The sequence below is a fragment of the Phoenix dactylifera genome, chromosome 18 (assembly GCF_009389715.1).
Source record: "Phoenix dactylifera cultivar Barhee BC4 chromosome 18, palm_55x_up_171113_PBpolish2nd_filt_p, whole genome shotgun sequence".
NCBI lineage: Eukaryota > Viridiplantae > Streptophyta > Magnoliopsida > Arecales > Arecaceae > Phoenix > Phoenix dactylifera.
Window position 1 is genome coordinate 8,947,447 of NC_052409.1, and position 24,450 is coordinate 8,971,896.

The 24,450-nt window shown below is 40.8% G+C and overlaps 2 protein-coding genes across 3 annotated transcripts; both read left to right on the forward strand.

Annotated features, from left to right (window-relative positions):
• The first annotated feature begins 296 nt into the window (after positions 1 to 296).
• Positions 297 to 6,259, forward strand: LOC103721379 (sorbitol dehydrogenase). 2 transcript variants are annotated; one of them, XM_026810142.2, is made up of 6 exons: positions 297 to 485; positions 1,067 to 1,134; positions 1,276 to 1,512; positions 2,002 to 2,292; positions 5,198 to 5,445; positions 5,539 to 5,566. In XM_026810142.2, the coding sequence occupies exons 1-6, from the start codon at positions 377 to 379 to the stop codon at positions 5,549 to 5,551; spliced, it is 966 nt and encodes a 321-aa protein (XP_026665943.2). In that variant the 5' UTR covers positions 297 to 376; the 3' UTR covers positions 5,552 to 5,566. The 2 variants fall into 2 exon arrangements, with proteins under 2 accessions (XP_026665943.2, XP_008809782.2); XM_008811560.3 differs by lacking the exon at positions 5,539 to 5,566 and adding an exon at positions 5,776 to 6,259 and having other exon boundaries at positions 299 to 485; positions 5,198 to 5,385.
• A 4,611-nt stretch (positions 6,260 to 10,870) lies between these two features.
• Positions 10,871 to 14,408, forward strand: LOC103721378 (calcium-dependent protein kinase 26-like). The gene is made up of 5 exons (XM_008811559.4): positions 10,871 to 11,022; positions 11,413 to 12,139; positions 12,230 to 12,526; positions 13,475 to 13,888; positions 13,973 to 14,408. The coding sequence occupies exons 2-5, from the start codon at positions 11,563 to 11,565 to the stop codon at positions 14,233 to 14,235; spliced, it is 1,551 nt and encodes a 516-aa protein (XP_008809781.2). The 5' UTR covers positions 10,871 to 11,022; positions 11,413 to 11,562; the 3' UTR covers positions 14,236 to 14,408.
• The last annotated feature ends 10,042 nt before the right edge of the window (positions 14,409 to 24,450 follow it).

Here is a 24,450-nt window from a genome sequence, read left to right on the forward strand (position 1 = left end):
CGGGCGACTCCCCAAGTTAGCGTATTATGGGGGACCGTCAAGCACTTCCTAGGCGCATCTCACGAATCCAATGGAGAGATTCTCATCGAAGACTTGGTCTCGGAATCATCCAAGAAGGATTTCTCGCCTGAAAATAAAAGTTATCCCCCCCCCCCCCCCCCCCATATTCCTAAAAAAAAAAAAAAGTTATCCTTCCCTTGAAAAGGAGAATAAGTTATCCCGCCTAACTGTCAGCAGCGGGATAAAGTCCCAGGAAGGGAGGAATAAATCTCTGAAAGTGACCCTTGCGGCCTGTAAGTCTCATCCCACACTACCAAGTGAGGCTCTTGGGGATTAGAAGCTCAGAATAGTGATAGGGAGAAAGAGGGAGAAGGAGATGGGGAAAGGTGGTGAAGGAAGTGGAGATGGGAAGGAGGAGAACATGGCAGCCTGGTTGGTGTCTGTCAACACCCTTAAGATCCAACCTTACCAGCTCCCACCTCTTGGTATCCATCACCACCTTTCTTTCTGCTTCCTCATTATTTCTTCTCCCATTTTTGTTCTTCATAAGATGATAATGTTATGTTTTTCTGGTGTACACATGGCTTGTTGTGCATATCTATATCTTCTGTGTCATGAGTTTGACCTGCTTTTTTTTTTATTTTCTTATATCATGTATATGTTTTCATTAAATTCATCTTGACTTTTTTCCTTTTCAAAATTTTGTGGATAAACTGGTGGTGTTTAAACATGATGATTGTTGTGATGATCACGGCTTGTGTTTTCTAAATCCTCTTGAAAAAAATTGACAAAGCATGTCTTGATTATGTCTTAGTGGATCATTCTAGGGATTGCCTTTTCTTCCCTTCCTTATGTTTTAATCTTCTGGGCAGGCAAAATTAATTGTGAATTATTTTCCCTTTTAAATTTTGTGGATAAACTAGTGGAGTTTAAGTATGATGATGGTGGTGGTGGTGATGATCATGACTTATTGTGTTTCCTAGATCAAAACATGCCAAATTTCATTGTTCATGGTATAATTATCATTCTAGGGGTTTTCTTCGCTAACAAAATTTACTGTTTTCAGGCCCTCGCGATGTTCGGGTGCGGATGAAAGCTGTGGGTATCTGTGGAAGTGATGTTCATTACCTCAAGGTTCATCTCTCCATCTCCTTAATTTACTTATGCTACTATCTCTCTTTGAATTTTGTTGAGGCAAAAGCATCTTACCAATGTTTTCTTTTGCATATGGATGTAGTTGTTAACTTAAGTTGTTAATGTTACTTGAAACTGCAGAGGATGTCTCTTGCCCATTTTGTTGTCAAAGAGCCTATGGTAATTGGGCATGAGTGTGCTGGGGTTATAGAAGAGGTGGGCAGCGAAGTGAAGTCCCTGGCTGTAGGTGACCGTGTGGCATTGGAACCAGGGATCAGCTGCTCGCGCTGCAAGTACTGCAAGGGTGGCCGCTACAACCTCTGCCCGGAGATGAAGTTCTTTGCCACTCCTCCTGTTCATGGTTCCTTGGCTAATCAGGTATTCAGCTTTATAAGATACATGATCAGCACTTTAAAAGCAAGGATTACATAGCAAATATTACTACATAAATTAACTCCAATTAACCTCAAGAACCATGTTGATGTTAACTAAATCCATTTAGCCAGATTTTTACTTGGATGCTACTCATCCAAAAGGAAATTGCAAGAATAAAAGAGGTAAAAAAAACTTAGCTCTTTACAGTGGAATCATATCTTAGTACGTCCTACCTTTCATCTATGGGTAGAATAATGCATGGTTGTAGAGCAGGAATGGCAGTCTCAACTCTCAATCTCCTAGCATCAGAGTCTCTTAATTTTTTATATGTTATAAATTTGAAGCTTTAACATTCTCCTGCTTTTCTACTCATTTTTTCATGCTTTTCCCTACTTTAACATTTATTATATCAGAATTGCAGCAAAACTTAGACAGATTAAGGCTGAAAGGACTGCTTGATTGATGCTAACTATCTCTCTCATTTCATGGCAGTTGGTGCATCCTGCTGAGCTCTGTTTCAAGCTTCCGGACAATGTAAGCTTGGAGGAAGGGGCAATGTGTGAGCCCCTCAGTGTTGGGGTCCATGCATGCCGTCGTGCTGGTGTTGGTCCAGAGACAAATGTGCTAATCATGGGAGCTGGACCGATAGGCTTAGTAACAATGTTTGCAGCCCGTGCTTTTTGTGCTCAAAAAATAGTTATACTAGATGTTGATGATTACCGTTTGTCAGTTGCAAAGTCTCTTGGAGCAGATGATATTGTGAAAGTTTCTGCGAGCATGGAGGTTTTACTGCTTCTTTTCTCTTCCTTTCGCGTTTCCTTGTTAAGCATGGTTTACATTGTCATAAAATTCTTTTTTTCTACTGTTACACAATTTGAAAATATTTTTAACATATGATAAGCCTCTATTAGTTATAAATCTTGCAAACTTACCTAGGGCATGTTTGGATATTTCTACAGGAAATAGCAAGTAGAAATCAGGCTTGTTGGCCTGCACAGCCCACATCTTCTAAAGGCCCACCGAAGTCTCAATCTAATCCTGGCCTGTGGGTCTATTGGTCTGTAGGAAGTTTAAAAAAAGACCTATTTCCTTTCCGGGATTCGGGTTGGAAAGATATTGGGTTGATATGGGCCATGTTCAAAGGGACTTCCCAGTTCACAAATCCTGTAGAAAATTCAGCCTAAATCCTGCTGGGTTACCCAAGCAGGCCATTACTATTTTCTTTTCCTTTATTATCTCTTATACATTGGGGGCTATCCAAGGTCCGCCGTACCGGTCCGGATCGGCGTACCGGTGGCCGGCCGGACCGGTACGGTACCGGTCCGGACCACTTTCTTTCCCATCAAAAAAAAAAAAAAAAAACCACAGCGAGGCACTGTGGTTCCCCCCCCCCAAAAAAAAAACACCGTACCGGTGCGAACCGGCCGGCTCGCACCGGTACGAGGCCGGTACCAAGCGGTACCGGCCGGTACGGTCTCCGTACCGGCCGGTTCACAGAAGAAAACCGGAAATACCGGTTTTCATCTGTGTCCGGTACCGGTCAGGGACCGGACCGGTACGTACCGGCCGGTACGGACCGGTACGGCATTCCTTGGGGCTATCTCGATTCCTTATTCTTTTATTTTTTTTCTAATTTGTAACAACTTGTGCATTCTATGATACAATAAGCTCTTAGATATAAGTTAATTGAATAAAAATCTAATAGAAGATTGCTTTGAGTTTAGACTACCGATACAGTGTAGATGAAACAGGATGTAGATTGCTTCTCATCCTAGGAAACAGAAGTTGAGAAATTGTAATGAGAAAGAGGGTTAATTTTACTACAGAAGATCACATGCTACTTGGGGCTTCTACAACATGAATTTGAGTGCATATTTGGCTTCTTTTATTTTTTGGTATATCGGCTGCTCACACTAGTCTTGCATGAGTATGGCCAGCACTATCAAAAGACATATTTGGCATCCTTTATTTCCACGCTTTCTGTTTTTGGAAACAAAACATGGAAATCTAGACAAGAAAACTTGTTCGGTAGTCCTGTTCTATTTTCTATATTCTATAATATCCTTATAATTTCTAAAAAAGGTTAAAGTAAATAATCTTTCTTTCACCTTTTCTGAAAATAAAGAACTAAAATGAAATAGAACTTGTCCCCATTGTTATACCCGTCTCTGTAGCAACCATAGGTTCCATGTTAGATCCTTGGATGGTGCATCCTAAAATTGGACTGGGTTAATTATAGTGTAGATCTGCTCCTTCCCTTTCTATAAAAGGAGAGAGAACTAAAGTTTTTCAAGTGGAAACCCTCTCCTTTCCACCACTGCCATGGCCGCCACCACCACAGCTTCCATTGCCACAGCCATTACCGCTGCCACCTCCACCATTGTTACTGCATTGCTGCTATGTGTGTCGCTGCTGCTGCCGCCACCTCCACCACTGTTGCCGCTACCTCTACCAATGCCGATCCTACCACCATGATCACCTCCACCAGGGGTGCAGCCACTGCCTCCTTCGCTGCTGTCACTATCATCAGCATCACTCCCATTGCAACTACCAAATGATGGAAGAGGGGTTAGTTTTTGATTTTTTGTCTCTACAAAAATAAAATAGTTTATTACACCAAACATGTTTTATTTTATTTTAAAATAAAATAGAAACGGAACGTTTTATTTTCATTTTTAGAAACAGGAAAAGTGAAAGTGCTTACAAATGCAACATAAATTACCAAGTTACTAACTACTCAAGCTCTTGGACAGGGCAAGAAAATGTTCAATAACAATGGGCTTTTTAACAAGCATGGCTTTTTAGCTTTTTGGTCCTTGACAATGAATTATAACTCAAGACTCATCAATTAGTTTCATCAGCTATATGTCTTTCTTTCATTTTTAAGTTTGGCTGCATAGTGGGGAGACACAAAGCTTTGAATCTCTGATGCCACAGTACACTTCCTAGGAATTAGAAAGCAAGATTTATGAACAAAATTTTCACCAAAGATATCCCTAAAGTAAGGTTTAAGAACAAAAAATCTGACTTCCTACTAAAGAATGAACTTGTCCTCTGGGGGAGGATTGCCATTATTGTTTTACTTTTCAAGACCGATGAGGACTACTTATTTACATATGCTAGCATAGTTCATACTTTGATATACCTAATTTTTTACTCACAGTTGGTTTGTGTGGCCAATATATGGTTATTGTTGCAAGTGGGGCCACTACAAAGTAGTGACACAGGTTCTCTGAGAGGTGCAATTCAATTTGCAAGTGCATTAGGATGAAGGTTTATATAGGACAAGGTGATATTTGAACATTCAAAATCTTGATACAATTTTATGCATCTTTAGCAATGGACATGTCATTTGAAAAACATCGATATCATGAGTTGGGATATATTGCCATCTTTATGGGAGTATGTAGAATGTGTAGTCAACCAGGGGTTTATGTAAGAGGCTTGGTAGAATTGACATTACATGGAAAAGGGAAAACAATTATATTGACTCATGATACATCCTACAGAGGATTCAGAACAAAGCTAACAATCCAGAAAATAGTCAAAGTTGATAACAATTATTTATTATTTATTAAAATTATGTAAATCATGAAGTTGTAATTCAATAGTTGCTGCATTTGCATTTGGGCCAATTGTTTTTTTATTGACTCCTTGTTCATAAGTTGCTCTGTTTATTCTTTTATAGGATGTTGATGAGGAGATTATTCAAATACAAAAAGCTATGGGTGCTGACATTGATGTCACCATAGATTGTGCTGGTTTTAGCAAAACAATGTCGACTGCTCTCAATGCTACTTGTGCTGGTGGTAAAGTTTGCCTTGTGGGAATGGGCCATCATGACTTGACCGTCCCCCTTACTCCTGCTGCAGCAAGGTATTGTCATCTCCAAAGTTTGCCATTACCGGCATACCATTTAGTATTTGTACAGAACCGGTACGCAGTCTCGTACCATACGGATATTTGATATATCTCAACATCTCGTACTGTACCACATACTGACACTATAATAGGATGGTACCAATATAGGATCCGATACTGAGATGGTGAACCTTGGTCATCTCCATCAATACTCCCATAGTTCTCATCGCTGGTTAAATAAAATATTGAGAAATCGGATCATGATGAGAGAACAATTCCATCTAACCATGTTTCTTGGTTTTCTTTTTTTAAAAAAAGTAAGGCTATTGAACTTAATAAGATGAATATTCTGTTATTCACTTGATGTGGCAAATGCTTATATTTTTCTACGATCTTTTGATACAGAGAGGTTGATATAGTTGGTATCTTCCGCTACAAGGACACTTGGCCATTGTGCATTGAGTTCCTGAGGACTGGAAAGATTGATGTAAAGCCTTTGATAACTCACAGGTTTGGATTCTCTCAGAAGGAGGTGGAGGAAGCTTTTGAGGTCAGTGCTCGTGGTCGTGATGCAATCAAGGTGATGTTTAATCTGTAGCTGCCAAGACATGAGCCATGATTGTACAGTCTGGAACAGTATCTCATGTAGTTGTATGGAATAATGGTTCGATGCCATCCTATGAGATAAAAGTGAGTCCAATGAATGTAAAGTTTAATCTGTAGCCGTCAAGACATGAGCAATGAGTGTAGTCTGGATCTGTCTCTTGTAGTTGTATGGAATAATGGTTCAATGCCATCTTATGAGATAAAAGTGAGTCCAGCCTCTGTATAAATAAGAGTTCCTTTGTGGTGTTATAATAGCATTTCGTGTTTAACGTTTACTGCTTTACTTAAAAATCCAATTTTCTTTGCCTCTGGTTTCTTGTTTAGCATGTTTTTTTAATGCCAGTGCTCCTAGTTAGAAATTCATCTTCTGCTCTCACCCATTTCCAGACTAGATTATGAGTGCTTTCAAACTATCAAGTGGTGATCAGATAACAGCTATTGACATTTTAAACATGATCTTCGTTTTTCTTTTCTTAATGTCAAACATAATCTATGTTTCGTAGATGATAATGGCCAAAACTATATCTCAACCAGTTTTGAATGTCACAAAAGAAGGCTTCCAAAATATCTTTAATAAATTGGTATGCACTATGGTTTTTCCAATAAGAAAATGCACTCTATGGTGAGACTTACAAGTACTAGTAAGTGATTCTAGCTGGTTAATAAATGCTTCCATCATCTTTATTTCTCTCTGTTGCAACGATAGAGAGAATAACAAAATAAGAAGGAACAAAGAGAAAAAAAATAAGAGCACAGAATATTTATGTGATTTGGTCTATTAACTTACATTTATGAACAAAAATAATATAAAAGTTTTATGATAGAAAATTAGAAATTACATAGTACAAGATTTTCTCACAAAAGCTAGCTCTCGATACACCCATCGCTGGAATACTCAATTGCTCTCTTCTTTTAGGGTTTCAAAAGATATATATATATATATATATATATATAATAGAGTAAGTCTTTTTGGACTCGAACTGGTATCCTACAATAAGATTAATTCACGAGCAAAGCGGGGACGGAAAAAGATCACTTTTTCTTTTTAGAGCTGGTGCACTCAAGACACACTCAACACTCTTTGAAGCTTTCAACTTTCACTTTGATAGTAGCTTCATAAAGTTGATTCATGTCATTCTAGCATCCAATCCTTCTCTCTTTGTGTGTGTGAAAATTTAAATTATTGTACTTCAAAGAGGAAATACTTGATTTACTTTGTATTCCATTAATCTTTTTTTTCCTCTATCTTGTTCAATGAGGTTTAGTGATATGCAACGTTTTTGTTCTCTTGTTGTAAACATGAACCTCTTGTTCCAAACATGCTTTCATGACCTAAGGAACTTTAGGGCATATTCATGGTGTCCTTCCATGCATTAGGATAAGGAAGTTGGCCAAAAATTAAAGCTTTCAAGAACCAATACTGCTCCTAGTTTAATTTCCACTAATAGTTTAAAACAAGAATTGTATTAGTGGTGGCCTTAGATAGAAATGCTTGGATGATAAGGACCCATAAAACCGATACCAAATAATCCGCGCTTGGATTCTTTCTCCTAGATTTGAAGGCTAAAATCTATTTCCACTAATTTGTTTTTGGAGGGAGTTAATTAAAGAACCTCAGTTCTAGATGCCATCTTACCTCTTTTCCAATTTTTGGATATTTTCAAGTGGATCCTTTAGGGTGATCATAATTAAAGAGGATAGAGATACACAAAAAAGACAAAATTGAATCCACGATACGTTGGCTATGAGGGAGGCCTATGGTTTGAATTTGAGGCCAATAAAAGCTTGTTTGGTAGGGTTTCAAAAATAACCAAATTTAACTCAAATCTGAACCTAGTAGGTTCCAATCCATTAGCAAATATGAAAAATCAATCAAATTATAATTGAATCTATGGGATATAAACTAAGATAAGAACTAGTGGGAACAAGGATCAATTGAAGGAGAGCTGGAGTCGGATTAATGAACCGAGCTAAACGAAAAGATAGACTAGCCAGCTAAAAGATCTTTGGAAAAATAGTAGGTATTTGCTAATTGAACTCGTAAACGGTCAATTATAGGTCAATTTAGGTTGAGGGAAGGGTCGATTGATTTTAAATAGAGTTGAAGGGTTCACTTAGGCCGAAGAGTGTGAATTGGGGACTAAATTGGCGAACTTTCAATTAATTCATGCAATTGAAATTGATTAAAAGCAGATAGAATTGTAATTGATTAATTGAAGGTGAAATAGGTTTGGGTCCCTGACTAATTGACGTTTAGTTGAAGTAGAAAGTGTTAGTTTGTTTGAACAAAGGGAGAAAAGTCTTAGACAACTAGGTACAAGTTATAGAGTACTTTTAATACTTGATTACTTTTTAATTAAGCCAAAGAAGCTTGGGAGGGGATGCCTACAACCAGTTTTTTTGCAAGAAAATAAATTGATTTCTACAAAAGGTAATTTAATAACGCTTATCTCCATGTCTAAAGCACGGGTTAGTAGAAAACCGAGGAAGATAGGAGTTAAGATAATTGTTCATGGTCTTATCTATTGGCAAAGCAGCAGCTCTAAAGCAAGAAGTAAGTCTCGCATTATCTTTGATGATATAATTTCTTAGATAGTTGAAAGATCTTATTTGACATAGCAAATGAGCAAGAAGGATGTGGAGAGAGGCCATTGGAGATAATATCTTTTCAACTTTGTCTAAGGGGAGTCATAATGTCCATAATTGACAAGGCCCAAGGCCAAGAGTAATATCTCTTATAGGTCGAGCACACATTATCATCAATGGTAACATTTGTAATAAGTAGCGCTATCATTTTGGGTGAGTAGCGTTAGGTAATAATGATTAGAGTGAGGATGGGAGGAGAGTGAGATGGAAGGAGGATGGGATAGAAGGTGAAGGTGAAGGAAGAGGTGTTGGAAATAGCAAAAGCAACAATAGAAGTGAAGTTGAAAGAAACCATTTATATATTAGAACTAAAATATTTTTTTAATTTATAATTGAATCCGTACAATTGCAAGCTCTTTCAAATTTGGTTATTTAGAGTTTCTTAACTTCTCGATGAACTTGTTGTGTTTCTTGAAATTTTATATCTTTACCTCTGGCCTTATTGGTTCTATTAAAGTTAATCATGTACCGAGCTTCAAGCCTAAACTATATTTATTTTTAATTGTACCGTGAACTTAAGCCACATTGCATTGGACCCTAGGTGCCCATTAACCTATAGGTATCCATTTATTCAACAAGTTTTCTATTACTGTTTCTTTTTAATTTGTTAGTTGACACTTAAAACTAAATTAATCATGATCTAAAGAATTTTTTCTTGCAAAGGATTAAGCTGCTTGTAATCATGTCCTCACGTTTCCCATCACAATCCCCAGACGCCAAGTATCTTTCTTAACCAAAGAATAAAATCGGTAACCATCGCTAAGCCACAAACACAATCGGGCCCCACAGCCGGAACCGGTCCGCCGGTGGAGTTTAAAATTGAGTGCACCAATACTTGTGCCCTTAAAAAAAAAAATAAGGGCGGGGTTCAAGAAAGTCAGCGCTCAAGTCCTCCCGAGTCCCGACCCCGTAAAAATCCACCATCACGACCTCCAGTCAAACGAACGGTCGAGATTAATTCACGGGTCCGAGATCTTTGTTTCGCTTCGTTTGGTAAGGCGAGAGGGAGCAGCGCGCCTGGAGACACCGCAAATCGCTATCGTAACCGCAAGCATCGCGGAAGGCTGTCCCGAGATTTCGCCAAGAAGCCTCCATGCTCCATTTCTACACTTCCTTTCTATTTATTCCAGTTAAGCCCGAGCTTCACGTCCGTCCCCCATTTCAGAATGACAAATGCACATATGCTTCATGCTAGGGGAGTGATGGTTTTGATTTCGAATGAGAACTCAATTAAAACCGCCACACATCACCTTCGGATATCTATCTATCTATCTATATATATATATATATATATATATATATATATATATATATATATAAAAGATATAAATCAAAAACATCATCATATTATTCATATCAACAAGTACTTTTTCATTTTTTTGGTAAATTAATTTTTATTAATTAATAAATTTTAAAATTAATACTTAAATATAGTTGTTGGTCTTGGATTTATTATATTAGTCGGGATGTCGATATTTCAATTCTAAAATACTGGTTAAGATGCCAAAAAAATAAATTAATTTTTATTTTTATTTTTTAATAATTAAAATAAACTGAGATCGCGATTTACATCGGTTTTGGTTTATGTTGTAACAATTGATATCTCAGAATTTAAAAACTTTTAACTAAGTTGATAATGTGACTGAAGTAAGTATAAAAAAATATGTTCAATATCTTGATATATTGATGCAGTAAGGCAACATTATTATTACTATTAGTATTATTTGTATTATGAAAAGAATAAAAATGTTTTCAAGCTACATTTGTTTTTTTTTTTACTTCTTACTTGAGGATAGTTTTAGCATCCGAGTGCTTGTAGCTATCAATTCCACAAATTTGATTTTATAATGTTAAGTTCTTTTTCATCATTGCTTATTATTTAATAAAAAAGAAAAAGCAAATTAACATGACTGATGTGCAGTTAAAAACTCACTTATTGTCGCTCTCAGTGGCTCTTATTTTAATTCTCTAAAAAAAATCATTTCACACAAATATATTATATAATAAAGTACGTAGCAAATGGTGACCAATAACAATCCAAGCACCATAGATCATAGCAAATCTACCTTACCTGGGACATTGGCACTAAATTTTCCATGTTGGGGCCCATGTCCCTATTGCCTGAGTCCTAGAATGGTTTCCTTTTTTGGGTTCCTATAGACTTTGCCCTCTATGTTAGGAAACAAACATAACAGAAGGACAGGAACAGCAGGGTAACTAATGCAGCAAAAAGGTCCCCACAATATTAGCACTCATACAATTATTACCAAAAACTGGGATTCCAACGCCGGAAAACTGTGAAGACGCCGCTTCCTCTCTCGGTCGAGCCATCGAAGAAGCGGGGCTGCCGAGCCCTACTCTCCGATCGTCTCAGCTTCTATTCCTCTTACTCCACTCCAGGCAAGCTCCCTCTCTCTCTCTCCTTCGTTTCTCCTTTTTTTGTGTTTTTTTGGAAATTTTCTGGGGTTTTTCCACATATCCTTGAGCTGAAGTAGTCGGATCGGACACTGTTTCATGATTCCACTTTTCTCTCGGGTTTTTCTTGATTCGGTCGGTGGAAATTTTGTTTTGATGCGTATGTCTATGGATGATTAGGTTTTTCTTTGGCTTTATGTGGTAATTTGTTGTTTCACGATTTTGAGCAGCTAGAGTTTTGGAATTTATGCGATCTCGTGTTGGGTGTTTGATGGTTTGAATCATTATGTTAAAATTTGAGATAAAGTTTGAATTTTTACCTCTTAACTTTACTGAAGTTTGTATTTTTCTTGCTTTCCCGCTCGGATCCTTCAGCTGCTGGGCAATGGGCGCATTAAGATTTTTGATCTCAGATCGAGGGTTTCTATTCAAGTTCCAATCTTTATATCCTTTTTGACGAGAAGAAGTCAATTGGATTCGGAGAGAGGAGAATAGCTGTTCGCAGAGAGCTCTGAGCTTTTTGCCATGGCTGTTGCCCAAGGCAACAGCACCGACCCACCCTACAACTCCTATAAGGTCCCTGGCCTCGTTGATCCAATCCTTGAAACCCCTCAAATCTCCTACCTCGAAGACAGATACGTTTTAGGGGAGGAATTGGGCTGGGGCCAGTTTGGGGTAATCCGAGCATGCTCCGACATGCTCACGGGGCGGACCCTCGCCTGCAAGTCCATTGCCAAGGGCCGCCTCCTCTCCTCGGATGACCTCCGCAGCGTCAAACTTGAGATCGAGGTCATGGCTCGGCTCTCTGGCCACCCTAATGTCGTGGCCCTGAAGGCTGTGTATGAGGAGGAAGACTGTGTCCACCTTGTCATGGAGCTGTGTGCCGGTGGGGAGCTCTTCGACCGCCTCAAGAAGCATGGCTGCTTCTCAGAGCATGAGGCAGCCATCCTGTTCCGGCATCTCATGGAGGTGGTGATGTATTGCCATGGCAAGGGCATAGTCCACAGGGACCTCAAGCCGGAGAACATTCTGCTGGCCACCAAGTCGTCGACTTCGCCGATCAAGCTGGCGGATTTTGGGCTCGCCGCCTATATCAAACCAGGTATTTTTTGAATTCTCAGAATTACACTTGATTCAATTCACTTTGTTTTCTTGTTGTTTGGTTTGAATTGGTGTTGAATAAATTGAACAGGGCAAAGCTTATATGGCACTGTTGGAAGCCCCTTTTACATAGCCCCGGAAGTACTGGCAGGGGGTTACAATGAGGCGGCCGATGTATGGAGTGCAGGGGTTATTCTTTACATTCTTCTCAGTGGAATGCCACCTTTTTGGGGAAAGACAAAGTCGAGAATTTTTGAGTCTGTTAGATCTGCTGAGCTATGGTTCCCATCTGATCCATGGGGTGGTGTATCTCAATCTGCGAAGGATTTGATAGCTGGAATGCTATGCAGGGACCCTGCTCAAAGGCTTACAGCCAAGCAGGTTCTAGGTAAGATGCAACTTCCTAATTTGATTGCATTAACTGAAACTAAGGGTGCGCCTAGGGTTGTAAAATAAATCGAGCTCAAGCAAGCCAGGCCTGGCTCACACTCAGCTCATTGTAATCGAGCCAAATGCAAACTGCTCACATATGGCTCATTGAAGAAATCTAGCAAGAGCCTGAGGTGCCTTAAGGCATTTATATGTACTTTGTGCTAATTTCCACAGTTATCTCAATATTATAGTTAAAGTATATTCTTTTTATTCATTAGTAATATATTCTTGAAATAATTCTAATACAATGGGTCGTTTTATTAGTAATGATAGTTCAAGTAATCTATTTGTACTCATGCTTAAGTGAGCTGAACTCAAGTGAGCGAACCCTAGCTCTGGCTTGGCTTGTTCGCTAAACAAGCTCGCTAAATTTTAGCCAAATTCTGAATTGAACACGAGCTGCTCATGGATGGCTCTGTTTGTAGCCCTAGGTGTGACCTATAAATTTCTAATGTGCTGACTATAAGTTCTTATATGATCAAAGTGATCTGTCTATTCAATTTTTGCATAATATATCTGCTCCAGATAAGTGTATTTAATTTTTTTTACATATATGTTGCTGCTTAATTGGTGGTAAGCTTTGGATAGCTACTATTTGAATTTATGGCAAATTAAAAACTGTCCAGCGTTACATGATCAACATTGATCCTATTTCCATGCCACTAACAGTATCCCAAGAAGGCAGTTGCAGTGACAACTGTATGAGAAAATCATTTTCTAGTTTTACTCTTTTTCTTGTATTTGGATGTTATTTTCATATCTGGGGCTTATTGGGCTGTATTGAAAGGCCGCATCAAACCTGACGTTGCTTGTACCATCGCGCAGATCATTCCTTTATATTGTAATCATTTGGTTCAGCTGATGGCATTTGCAAGCTTTTAAGCTGTTTTCTTCCCTTTTGCAGATCATGCCTGGATTAAAGACCATGCACAGGAACCAAATGTCTCCTGTGGTAACTGCAATGAAACTAATTCGGGACAAGGAGACATGCGAAATTGTTCTTTCTGTACCGCACTTGTCCCTGCAACTCGCGATATCAGTTTTAGTTCCCCTTCGCCTATCCCCTGTCGAACCCAGGCAGATCATTCTTCCCCTGCATTCTCCTGCAGATCATCATTCTCTCCTTTTATGGTGGATGCCACTCCTTGCTCCCCTCCTGTCGGTTGGTCTTTCCGCAGCAGCTTTGAGTCAAGCAGTCTCGAATTCTCAACGCCAATTCCATCGATGCCTAGTTTTTCTTTCTTCAGTCCTCTGAATGAGCAAGAAAACCTTTTGGGTTTCACGGCCGACAGATCAAATGTCAACACAATTCAGAGAGGTAAAAGCTGTCTCACTTCTGCTTCTAACTTCACATTTCTGTTTCTGTAAACTAAAGTCTGATATGCTTCTCTGTGTGCTGCAGACTCCAGCTTTGGAAAGTTCTTTATGTCTCCTGATCCTACTGCTTGCTTTAGCCATGATGTTAGAGAATCTGAACCCAAGGGGGTTAGAAAGGTCATTACAACTTGGTCTAGAGCCACTGGTATCCACCACAGACGGAACCACACTATCGGACTTGGGGAGCATGAGCAGCTCGATCTCATGGTTTCAGAGTCGATCATACGCTGGGCCTCATGCACACAACTCTCAAGCACACCATCTCTTAGATCGTCACTCGTTTGTTGAGATCGTGTGTCCTTTATCAATGTATGACTTGGGGACTTTACTGATTGGGGAGTGTAACTTGATCATGTGAATGAACTCTGTAACGCATTTTGGCTAATTCTTGATGATGTTATTGAAAATGTTGAGGGAAGGAAGCTCCAAATGTGGTGGTATATATTCTTTACTTCTGAGAACTTGTGTGTCAGCAGATACCTGACTGGTGTTTTTCTGTGTGAGAATGAGCTTGTGCCTTATAAATCATGATATTTGGAGATCAGTGTGGGGTTTACTTTGATCAATTGTTTGCTAAATGATATGGTGCGCTGGGTTGTAGTTCTCTGATTCAGATACCTGACTGGTGTTTTGCTGTGTGAGAATGAGCTTGTGCCTTATAAATCATGATATTTGGAGATCAGTGTGGGGTTTACTTTAATCAATTGTTTGCTAAATGATATGGTGCGCTGGGTCGTAGTTCTCTGATTCTTGGAGTTTGCTTAGCAGATACCTGACTGGTGTTTTGCTGTGTGAGAATGAGCCCATGACTTGTAAATCATGATATTTGGAGATCAAAATGGGGTTTACTTAGATCAATTGTTTGCTAAATGATATGGTGCACTGGGTCGTCGTAGTTCTCTGATTCGTGGAGTTTGCTTCTCCTTTTCGCAAAGTACTTACATCTCGCTTATGGGAATTTTCTTGAGTTGCAAAGGGAGGTTTGCATTTTAGTGTGCTATCAAGTTGGTAAGGCTTGGTAAACTTGTGCATGTCACGCGATAAGTCCTTGCATCTTCGGAGTGCAGTATGGTCATTGGTCACACACAAAGTCTTGCATGCAGGAATGATTCAACGCACTTCTTTATAGGAGATTATACTGCATGGCAATTTATTCAAAAGTTGGTGAACAAAGGCTTGCCATGTCTGCTGTTGACTCCAAGAAAAAGCTTGAAGGCTAGCAAAGGTTGACTGATGTCAATATCCTGATATTTTTGGAATGTAATTCCTAAAATTGAGCTAAATTTTATTTGGCAACATCAACCTTTTTCTTTTTTTTTTTTGGATACAAGGCAACATCAACAGCTTTTAATAAAAAAGCTTGTTTGTTGCTTGGTTACTATTTTTTGAAGTATCATAGAACTTTAACGTCTCTTTGCTAACCAAACTAAGGAAGTGCTTTGGTATCGAGAAACAATAAGAAACGGTATTAGATAACTGTCTCTACCATCAAAAATTTTTTTTAGAAAGTATTCTTAATTAATAAATTATTTATTTTAATATGTAATATAAGTATTATAATAAATATTTTTATTTTATGAAAAATACAATAATAATTTTATTAATTATATTGTATTGTATTATATTATATTATATTATATTATATTATATTATATTATATTATATTATATTATATTCTTCTTATATTGCACTATCAGAAATCAAAATATTATGAATCTATAATATATTTTTAAGTTAATTTGAAAAAGATCATTATTGGGACTCAAAGTTTTTTGAGTGAATTTTTGTCGAGCAAACAAAAAAAAAAAAAAAAAAGCTTCCGGATGCATTTGAAGTAGAGCTCTTGCCCAAAAGCTCCAAATTGGAGCTTTTTTCTATTAGATCTTTTTATAACTTTTTAAGGAACTAAAAAATTGCTATAAATTTTTTATCAAAAATTTCAAAATCATCTAAAGGAGCTCCTGGCTTTTGAAAAAGTGTTTCTTGATTCTCCAAAAACAATGCCAAACGAGGCTTAAGTCTAAAAGATAAAAGGATAGTCACCAAGGTAGTAGCCTGGTGGTAAGGGGGCGATAATTCCACTCAAGTTGCTTGGGTTCGAAACGCGCGGACGTCGATTAAATTAAGAGACCGGATATCCCACGTCTGGATGGCTCGTTGGCAGTTATACTTTTCTTCCACTTGTACAAAGGTGGTGCTGGGGTGACGTACCCACACGTGAGGCGGTGAGCCCACGGGTCAGGGAAAGCATGCGAAAACCTGTGATCTGTATCGAACATTCCCTGGTGGAAGAGGGGCCCAGTGGGGCCGGGGCTACTATGCGGATGGGCTGGTCCCTCCCCCTCCCCTCCTATTCATTTACCAAAAAAAAAAGAAAAAAAAAAAGGATAGGATCTTAAGAGAACAAGAGAATTTTTTAATCTTGTGTGTGTATCTTATGACTTGGCTAGGCAATCTAAATTATAATTCTCAAAGTAAGAACCCTTTATTGGAATCAAAAACTACTCTAGATCTCTTTTTAAATGAGTGACCAATCAAAGTTTTCTTTTCTTCTGGCATGTGTAGCACATCATACAATGACACTGCCTTCTCTGATGTCTTCCCCAATGTCAGCTTTAGGTCGACCATCCTTCTCCAATTATTTCAACTGCATCGAAATTGCTCATCATCACCCTCCCTAAAGCTGCTTTACATGAAGAAAAAAAAAAAAGCAGTCTGGTTATATTATACATGGATATTTGCTCCCATGTATATTATACATGCAACAATTAATGGAATGACATGCCAGAAAGGAAGCAGAAAAGACTAACCTTTCACCAAAGGTAGCAGAGGTGGACCCCAAACCAAGTCAGTTGGAGGGTTCGGTACCCTAGAAGTGTTCTTGGTTTGGCATTAGGGTTCTTGGCTTCTTGAATTTTGTCTATGTGGTCGTAACAAATTTTGGCTTTGCGACATGCAAAGGAAGGTAAAATGGACCTGTTTTCTGGAGATGACTAACATTTAATACATTTCATGCAATGATAATGGTGATGTTGGTTCCCATGCTCGAGTCTAAATCCTTCGACTAGAACGGATTTAGATAGTAACTATGTAGGTTCAGGTCTTGGGTCAATCTTTTCTTATTCACGATATTGTTCTTCTACACAAGGAGAATTCATGACCTCCTTAAGACACAATCATTCACACCAATGCTTGAGCTTCGAGGCAATTGATTTTTGAAGGAGGAAATTTTCGGTTATCCCCTTGTCCCTTTTAAGGCTGCAAATGGGTCGGGTCGACCCGTGACCCGACCCGACCCGACCCGCGTAGACCCGACCCGACCCGAATTTTAGGACCCGCGGGTCCGGGTCGGGTCCTAAAATTGGACCCGAATCATTTTCTGGGTCGGGTCTGGGTTTACCAAACGGACCCGACCCGACCCGAATGGACCCGAAGAGAGAGAGAGAGGAAAAACAAAAGAAAGTCTTTTCTTTTTTTTTTCTTTTTCTTTTTTTTTGGCGTGGGTTGTGGTACTGTTGGTCAGTGTGGGAGGATAGCAAGTTAGCAACAAGCATAGGTTCACAGAATCCAAAGGAACGTCGGCCTGTCAGGATTCTCTCTCGATCTATTACACTGTTGAGACCTCTGGTGTGTAGCTGCCTTTTTTTTTTTTCCTTCTGTTTTTTGGTTTTTGTTTCTTTTAACTTTTGAAGGGAGAAAGTGAGGGAACACTGCAACTGAATATGGGTCATGTGCCAGTTTTCTGTAATGGAATTGGATTTTGGAAGAAGGTCTGGGATTTTTTTTTGTCCTCGTGAGAGGGGAGCTGGGAGACACCGAGTTCCGTCCAATCAGTCATATAGATAAAAAATAGTGTGATATGAAATTTGGCTTGTAGACCGACTTAGTTAGTGAGTCATGGGTCATCTGTTCTGACTGGAGCTCAATTGCAAAGTCTTTCAAGTCATGGGTCACCCAGCACCTCATAATTATGGTATGACCAAATTAGATTTGTCCAAATTTTTTCCCAAAAGCACAAAAAATTGGACCCGATCGGACCCGGACCCGACCCGAATCAGACCCGGACCCGACCCAAACCCGACTCGGACCCGACCCGACCCAACCCGATCTTCAACCGGGTCGGGTCCGGGTCCAAAATTGGGACCCGAACAAAAAATCGGGTCGGATCGGGGTCACCTAGGACCCGACCCGATCCGACCCATTTGCACCCCTAGTCCCTTTGGTTTAATTTATGCACCAACCCTTGAATCTCATGGACTTGGTCTACCAAGGATCATGTGTCTACAATGGTGCGTCTCAAATATTTTTCCAAGTCATTTTTTTTTTACACCCATGTCCTCTACACCATATTTCTTTTCTAGCACACTTTGAGAGAGAATGATTATCATAAAGCATTAAGGCTAGGTTGAGTTCTACTAGTGCCAAGAAAGTTTTTTTTTTCTTTTTTACAAAAAAAAAAAAAAAAAAAAAAAACATTCATACCCCTCTTTTTCATCCTTAGAGGATGGATCCTTGGTAATGATGGAAAGAAGGTTCAACAGGGTGAACCTATGTACATTTGTTATTGCAACACTTGAAAAGTTCAGGCCCCGAAACTTCTCTAGCTTGGTGGAGTAAATGTCCCTGGTGTTAGAAGCCATGAGTACATGAAACATGGACAATCCAAATCTATGTCTATGGAATGTTCTCTAATATTGTTTGAAATAGATCAAAGGAGTCAAGACAAATATTTTAATCAAGAAAAGAGTACGAAAACTCAGCTCTTGAGGACAGAGAAAAAGGCATTTCTGTAGACCTGACTTTAAAGAAGATTTGCATCCTTCATGCCTAAAGTTCATGGCACGCTTCTTCAATATATAAGAGAACCTCCTCTCAATGATCTAAGGGTCACTTGATGCTAGAGGTGGCAATCGAGTAGGGTCAGGTCTGGTTGGATGCCTGTCAAGTCAAAAATTCATCAACTTGAATCTAATCTGTTTATTAAATAGTTCAAAAATTTAGATATGAGCCTGTTTGTTTATTAAATAAGTAACTTGACCGAGCTGCATAATCATTTATTAAATAAACCAAGTCAGGTTAAATAGATTAAGTGAGTTTTCAACGGATCAAATAGATTTAAACATATTAAATATGTTAAGTGGTTCGCATTAAATAGGATAAAAAAAAATTAAATATAATTTGAATGTGTTAAATAGATCTTAAATAGATTCAATAGGTTAGATCATGATTGAACTCAATTATTAAACAGGTCAAAATAGGTCAAATGGGTCAAAGGTCTAGGTCTCACCCATTTAATAAATAAGTATATATGAGTTGATTGTTTATGACCCAAACCCATTTATATCAAATTCGAAACTGCTTAAAGCGGGTCGTTTGTAAGTTGGATTGATAGATCGCGCCATAGATTGTCATCCTTATTTGAAACTTACATATTTATTTAATTTTTTTGAATTAATTAAATATTGATCTAGCTTTGATTCAAGCTTGAACCATGTTTTTGATTTCTAGTTCTATTTAGAAATTTCAAGCAAATCAGTTTAACTTGTGTTAAGCTGGATTCAAAATGAAGCTAGAATTGACCTATAAATCAAGCTCTCAACTAAGTCTCCGAGTGGTGAATGTTTAGTGCGCCCAATGAGCAGTTGGGTGGTAGGTTGCTTTAATTTTTATGTAGGCTTTGCGGGTTTTTGTCCAACGACTGGTGGGCACTGAGCCATGGGCGATCATAAGACAAGGCCGATGAAGGGGTCCTCTAGAGGCAAGGATCGGTAGACGGCCAGACAGGAGGAGAGCAACACGATGTGGGCAGACATTGTGCAGGGGCTTCCTCGGCAACCCAGATGGAAAACTAACTGAATCTCAAAAGAGAAAATTGAGAAGCTTCAGTGGTACTTCACCGATATTTTGGAGTTCCCGATGGAGTGCATAGTAGCATCCCAACAGACTTGGGAGAAGACGACAATAGTGTCTCGAAGTTTGGGGCAAGTGAGTCCTTGTTGAGTGGTTTGCCCAAGATCTCAAAACCTGGGAGAAACTTTACTACGATGTGGAAGTATTTCCATTGGCAGAGGACCACTACATCTTCCACTTTAGGAATGAGGCCGATCGGGACGCAGTCCGGATCGGCATGCCATGGTTGATGGCCGGACAGTTATAAGCAATGGAACCTTGGGTTCCAGACTTCATCCCCGAAGTGGATAAGGTGAAGATGATAGTAGTTTGGGTCCGACTTTTGTGCCTACCGCTGGAATACTGGGCAAAGGCCGCCGGCTCTTGGCGACTTCACCAAGTAGCTGCGGAAGCTAGGATATGCGCAGGTGAAGTTGGAAATCAATGCCTTGGATACACTCAAATCTGGAATTCGGATCCAAGGCGATCTAGGGTGTTCTGGCAGTGTTTTATCTATGAGAATACTTCGATGGCTGGCAGAAGCCGTCAAAGGTGGCTCGTCGGCGGTCTCTGGAGAAGGTGTATATCATGTCGGACTTAGCTTAGAACAACAGAGGAATGCATCAACTTGGCTCCGAGTTGGAGTCAAGAGTCGAGTTGCGGAGAGAGATGAATCGGGCCTAAAGCATGGATGTGGTGGATCGGGCCTGTGGGCATGGGTGCATAGACGAGGCTATGATGGAAGCCGACTCTAGCTCGAGCCTTAAATGGGCCAAGAGCCCACTCTCTGAGCGTGGGCCTATGCGAGTTGCTCTAGCACAGACTCGGAGGTAACCAGCTCTCCTCAGCCCAGTCGAAAGTGGTCCACTCGCATGTGCGACCGCCCTCTTCCTGACATATCATATGGGATTTTCCAAGCATCCTTCGTCGGCCTTGGCTTTGGCGGCCACGGCAGGAGTTCAGTCTTCAACAGTGGTTAGATTGGATGCGGAGGAGGACGTGGTGGCCGAGGATGCTACTAGGCGGACCCGGTTAGGAGGCATCCTCAATGACCACCCGTAGCAGCCTCTAATGCCAACGGTGGACAGCGAGGAGGTTGGAGCCTTCAGATCGAGAGAAGCAGCATTGCGGAAGAAGGATGCTGACCATGGTCAGGCCGTCCAAAAAATCTAAGCTGCTTTGGGAGGGGAGTTGCAAGGCTCTGGCAATAGTGGTTTGGCTGTAGGGAAGGTCATGATTGAGGGGCACCAGGTGGGGGCTAGTGCTGGAATTGGTGATGATCTAGGGGAGGACTCTCATCAAGTGTAACGAAATTGCTTGTTTGGAACTACAAAGGGGTTGGAAAGCCTTCCTTCTGGTCCGCCTTTAGGAGGTTAGTACATTTGAATGGATTGGATGTTTGTGTACTATTAGAAACAAGGTTGTCTTGAAGGAGTCTTTAGAGGGCCAGACGCCGATTTCCCCCTTCATAGAGATTTTTGGCTATCAAATTCTAGGGTTTATCTGGGGGTATTGTGGCGGTGTGGAGGCTGAGCCTTGCCAAGTTTGACATTTTCAATAAATGTAGTCAAGAAGCAATTATGGTTATTACTGAAAACAATGATGTCCCCTGGTGTTTTTAGTTGCGTATGCTACTATTGAGTACAGGGCCCGAAGGGAACTGTGGAGTGAGGTGTCTTGTATCATTCAGCAAGGCATCCCTATTATGGTGGCCGGCAACTTCAACTGCATTGATGAGTCAATCGAGAAGCGGGGGGAGGGGGTAAACAGTGCTTGAGCAAGATTGAAGTCATGGAGTTTCAAGACTTTATCTCGTCAATGCCCTTATGGATATGGGTGTCTCTGGGCCAAGGTTCACCTGGCGCAACAATTGATAGGGCCAAGCAAGAGTTTGGAAGAGGATTGATAGGGTCTTTGCCAAGATTGATGGGTTCAACGATACCCGGACTATCATGTCTGGCACTTATTCGCATCGGCGTGACTATAGTCTGATTCTCATTAGCACTGCTGCTCCTATCTAGTATTGTTGGCCATTCCGGTTTAAGAAGATCTGGCTCTCGTATCTGCACTCCTGGGACATTGTGAGGGAGGTGTGGCACAAGGCAGTTCGGGGGAATGCGATGTACGCAAGCTTGAGTTGCTTAAACGCCAGCTTCCGAGGTGGAATAGGAAGGAGGTAGGCAATATAATTAGAAGATTATAAGAGACTGAAGGCTGTATTGCTGGGCTACAGACTAAGGAGGAGCAAGACGTAAGTTTATCACCCGATGACTTGGCTAATCTGAAATCGCAGTTGGCCCTGCATCATACGTTTCTGCGCTAGTAGGTGACTTTTTGGCATTAGAAGTCTAGGATGCAATGGATCATGGAGGGAGACAGAAACACTAGATTTTTTCATCAAGCGGTACTCATCAGCAAACAGAGGAACCGAATTCGAAACCTCAGGGATAGCCATGGTCAGATGACGAAGGATGCAGGGAGTATTAGCTAGAAGCTTTTGCAGTTCTTCAGGTTGAGGTGGTCGGCCCAAATAGGGAGTGATGATCACATTTTTGGTCCAGGGCCTAAGGTGATAGTGTCGGAGTCCAAGAATGAAAACCTAATTAGGTCGGTGACGGTTAAGGATGTCCAGGAGGCTATCTGATTGCCGACGGAGCATAAGGCCCCAGGGCCAGATAGGTTTCCTTCCTTCTTCTTCAGGATGTACTAGGCTATTATCCAACATGAGGTGGTGTCCTCTGTCTAGCAGTTTTTCCACACAGCCTCGATGCCGAGGGAATGGAAGCAGACCTTTGTTACTCTGATCCCCAAGAGGCAGGAGACTATGGAGCCAAGTCACTTCAAGCCTATTGGCCTCTGTTCCACTCTCTATAAGGTAATCACCAGGGTCATCGTCACCAAACTTGGAGGCATTCTTTTCAGACTCATCAGGCCTGAGCAGGGAGCCTTCATGGGAGGCCGAAGCATCTCCGACAATATGTTGATTGCTCAAGAGTTTATGCATGATCTCAGGAGGGCCCCAAGTCACCGAAGCCTCATGGCGATCAAGTTGGACATGGAGCGTTCCCATGACCGAATGAGTTGGACATTTCTCTCCCATTCTCTAGCCAGCTTTGGATTCCATGAGGTGTGGATTTTATGGATCCATTCTTTGCCATTCTGGTGAATGGCACGCCCACGATCTTCTTTCACTCTACAATTGGCCTACGCCAAGATTGCCCTCTATCCCTCTACTATTATATGTGCGGATGCTTTGTCTAGAGCTCTTTGCGTGGCTTCCTTGTCCTAGGAGATTGAGGCTTACTAGCCCACTTTGTGCCTTGAGACGATCTCTTATCTTTTGTTTGCGGACGACTGCATGCTCCTAGCTTGGGCTACTAGGTAGAGTGCATGGGGATTAAGGGATCTTGGAGGACTACTGCTCTACTTTCGGTTAGTGTGTCAACCTAGCCAAATTAGTTATCTTCTTCAGTCCGAAGACCAAGCTGACTCCTAGAGCTGATATCATGGAGATCCTGGAGACTGGTGAGCAAATTGGTGGTTGGAGGTACCTTGCGGTTTCTATCACAGGGAGGCGGCTGCCGGTGGCAGAATGCAACAAGATTGAGCAGAGTATTAGAAGGAAGCTGGAGGGCTGGCAGGGAAAAGCTCTTTCAATGGTGGGGAGAGTTACCTTGGTGAGATCAATCCTTAGTTCTACCTCAGTCTACCTACTGTCCCACACCGTTCTACTAAAGGACTCGTTAGTAAAGGTGGAAAAGCTATTCAGGAACTTCATCTGGAGGGTGCAGGATGGCAGGAGGGGTCTTCACCTTGTGGCCTGGGAGACGGTTTGCCAACTGAGGGGTAGAGGGGGTCTGGGTATCTGTTCCCTATTGTTGAGAAGGAAGAGTATGGCAGCCAAGCATGTAGCCCGGTTCCTACTTGAACCGGATTGTTTGTGGAGCTCTTTGATGAGAGCTAAGTACGACAATTGGATCTTGGCATCAGACTTTTAGGCAGGTTGACACAGTTCGTTCATTTGACGAGAGATGCGCATTCGGACGCCGAAGGTGATCTCTCAGATCAGGTGGATAGTTGGGGATGACTAGTTGATTTATGTTCTGAAGGATGCCTGGGTGTCGGATCTCCCTCTCCGATTATGGCCCACTATGGTTGGTCTGGAGACCTCTGGTCTAATGGTTGGCGACCTTTTCATTCCTGAAGAGCAGAGATGAGATATTGCAAAAATCATGCGGCTTTTTGGGCCTTAGTTGGCGGAGAGAATTTTAGTTGTGCTGGTTCCTAGGGAGGAGAGCCTGACAGAAGAACTTGGAGTATGACTTGCAGATCCAAAGTGCGGGCTGCTGATCTAGATGAGCTCTATACAACTGAGGCTTCCTTTTCGATGGATGGCGGTTGACTGTGGAAGCTTCGTGTTCACCTTCGAGTTGCTTTGTTCCTATGGAAGGTGGCGTGGGTTGCCCCCCGACTAGGGGGTCTTGAGTAGATGGGGAATGGGACTCCACTCCTATTATGATGTGTGTCCGGATATGATAGAGTCTATTGGGCATATCCTTTTCCATTGTCCGAGAGCAGTTCAGGTGTGGCAGCAGGTTGGTTCTGACTGGTGCT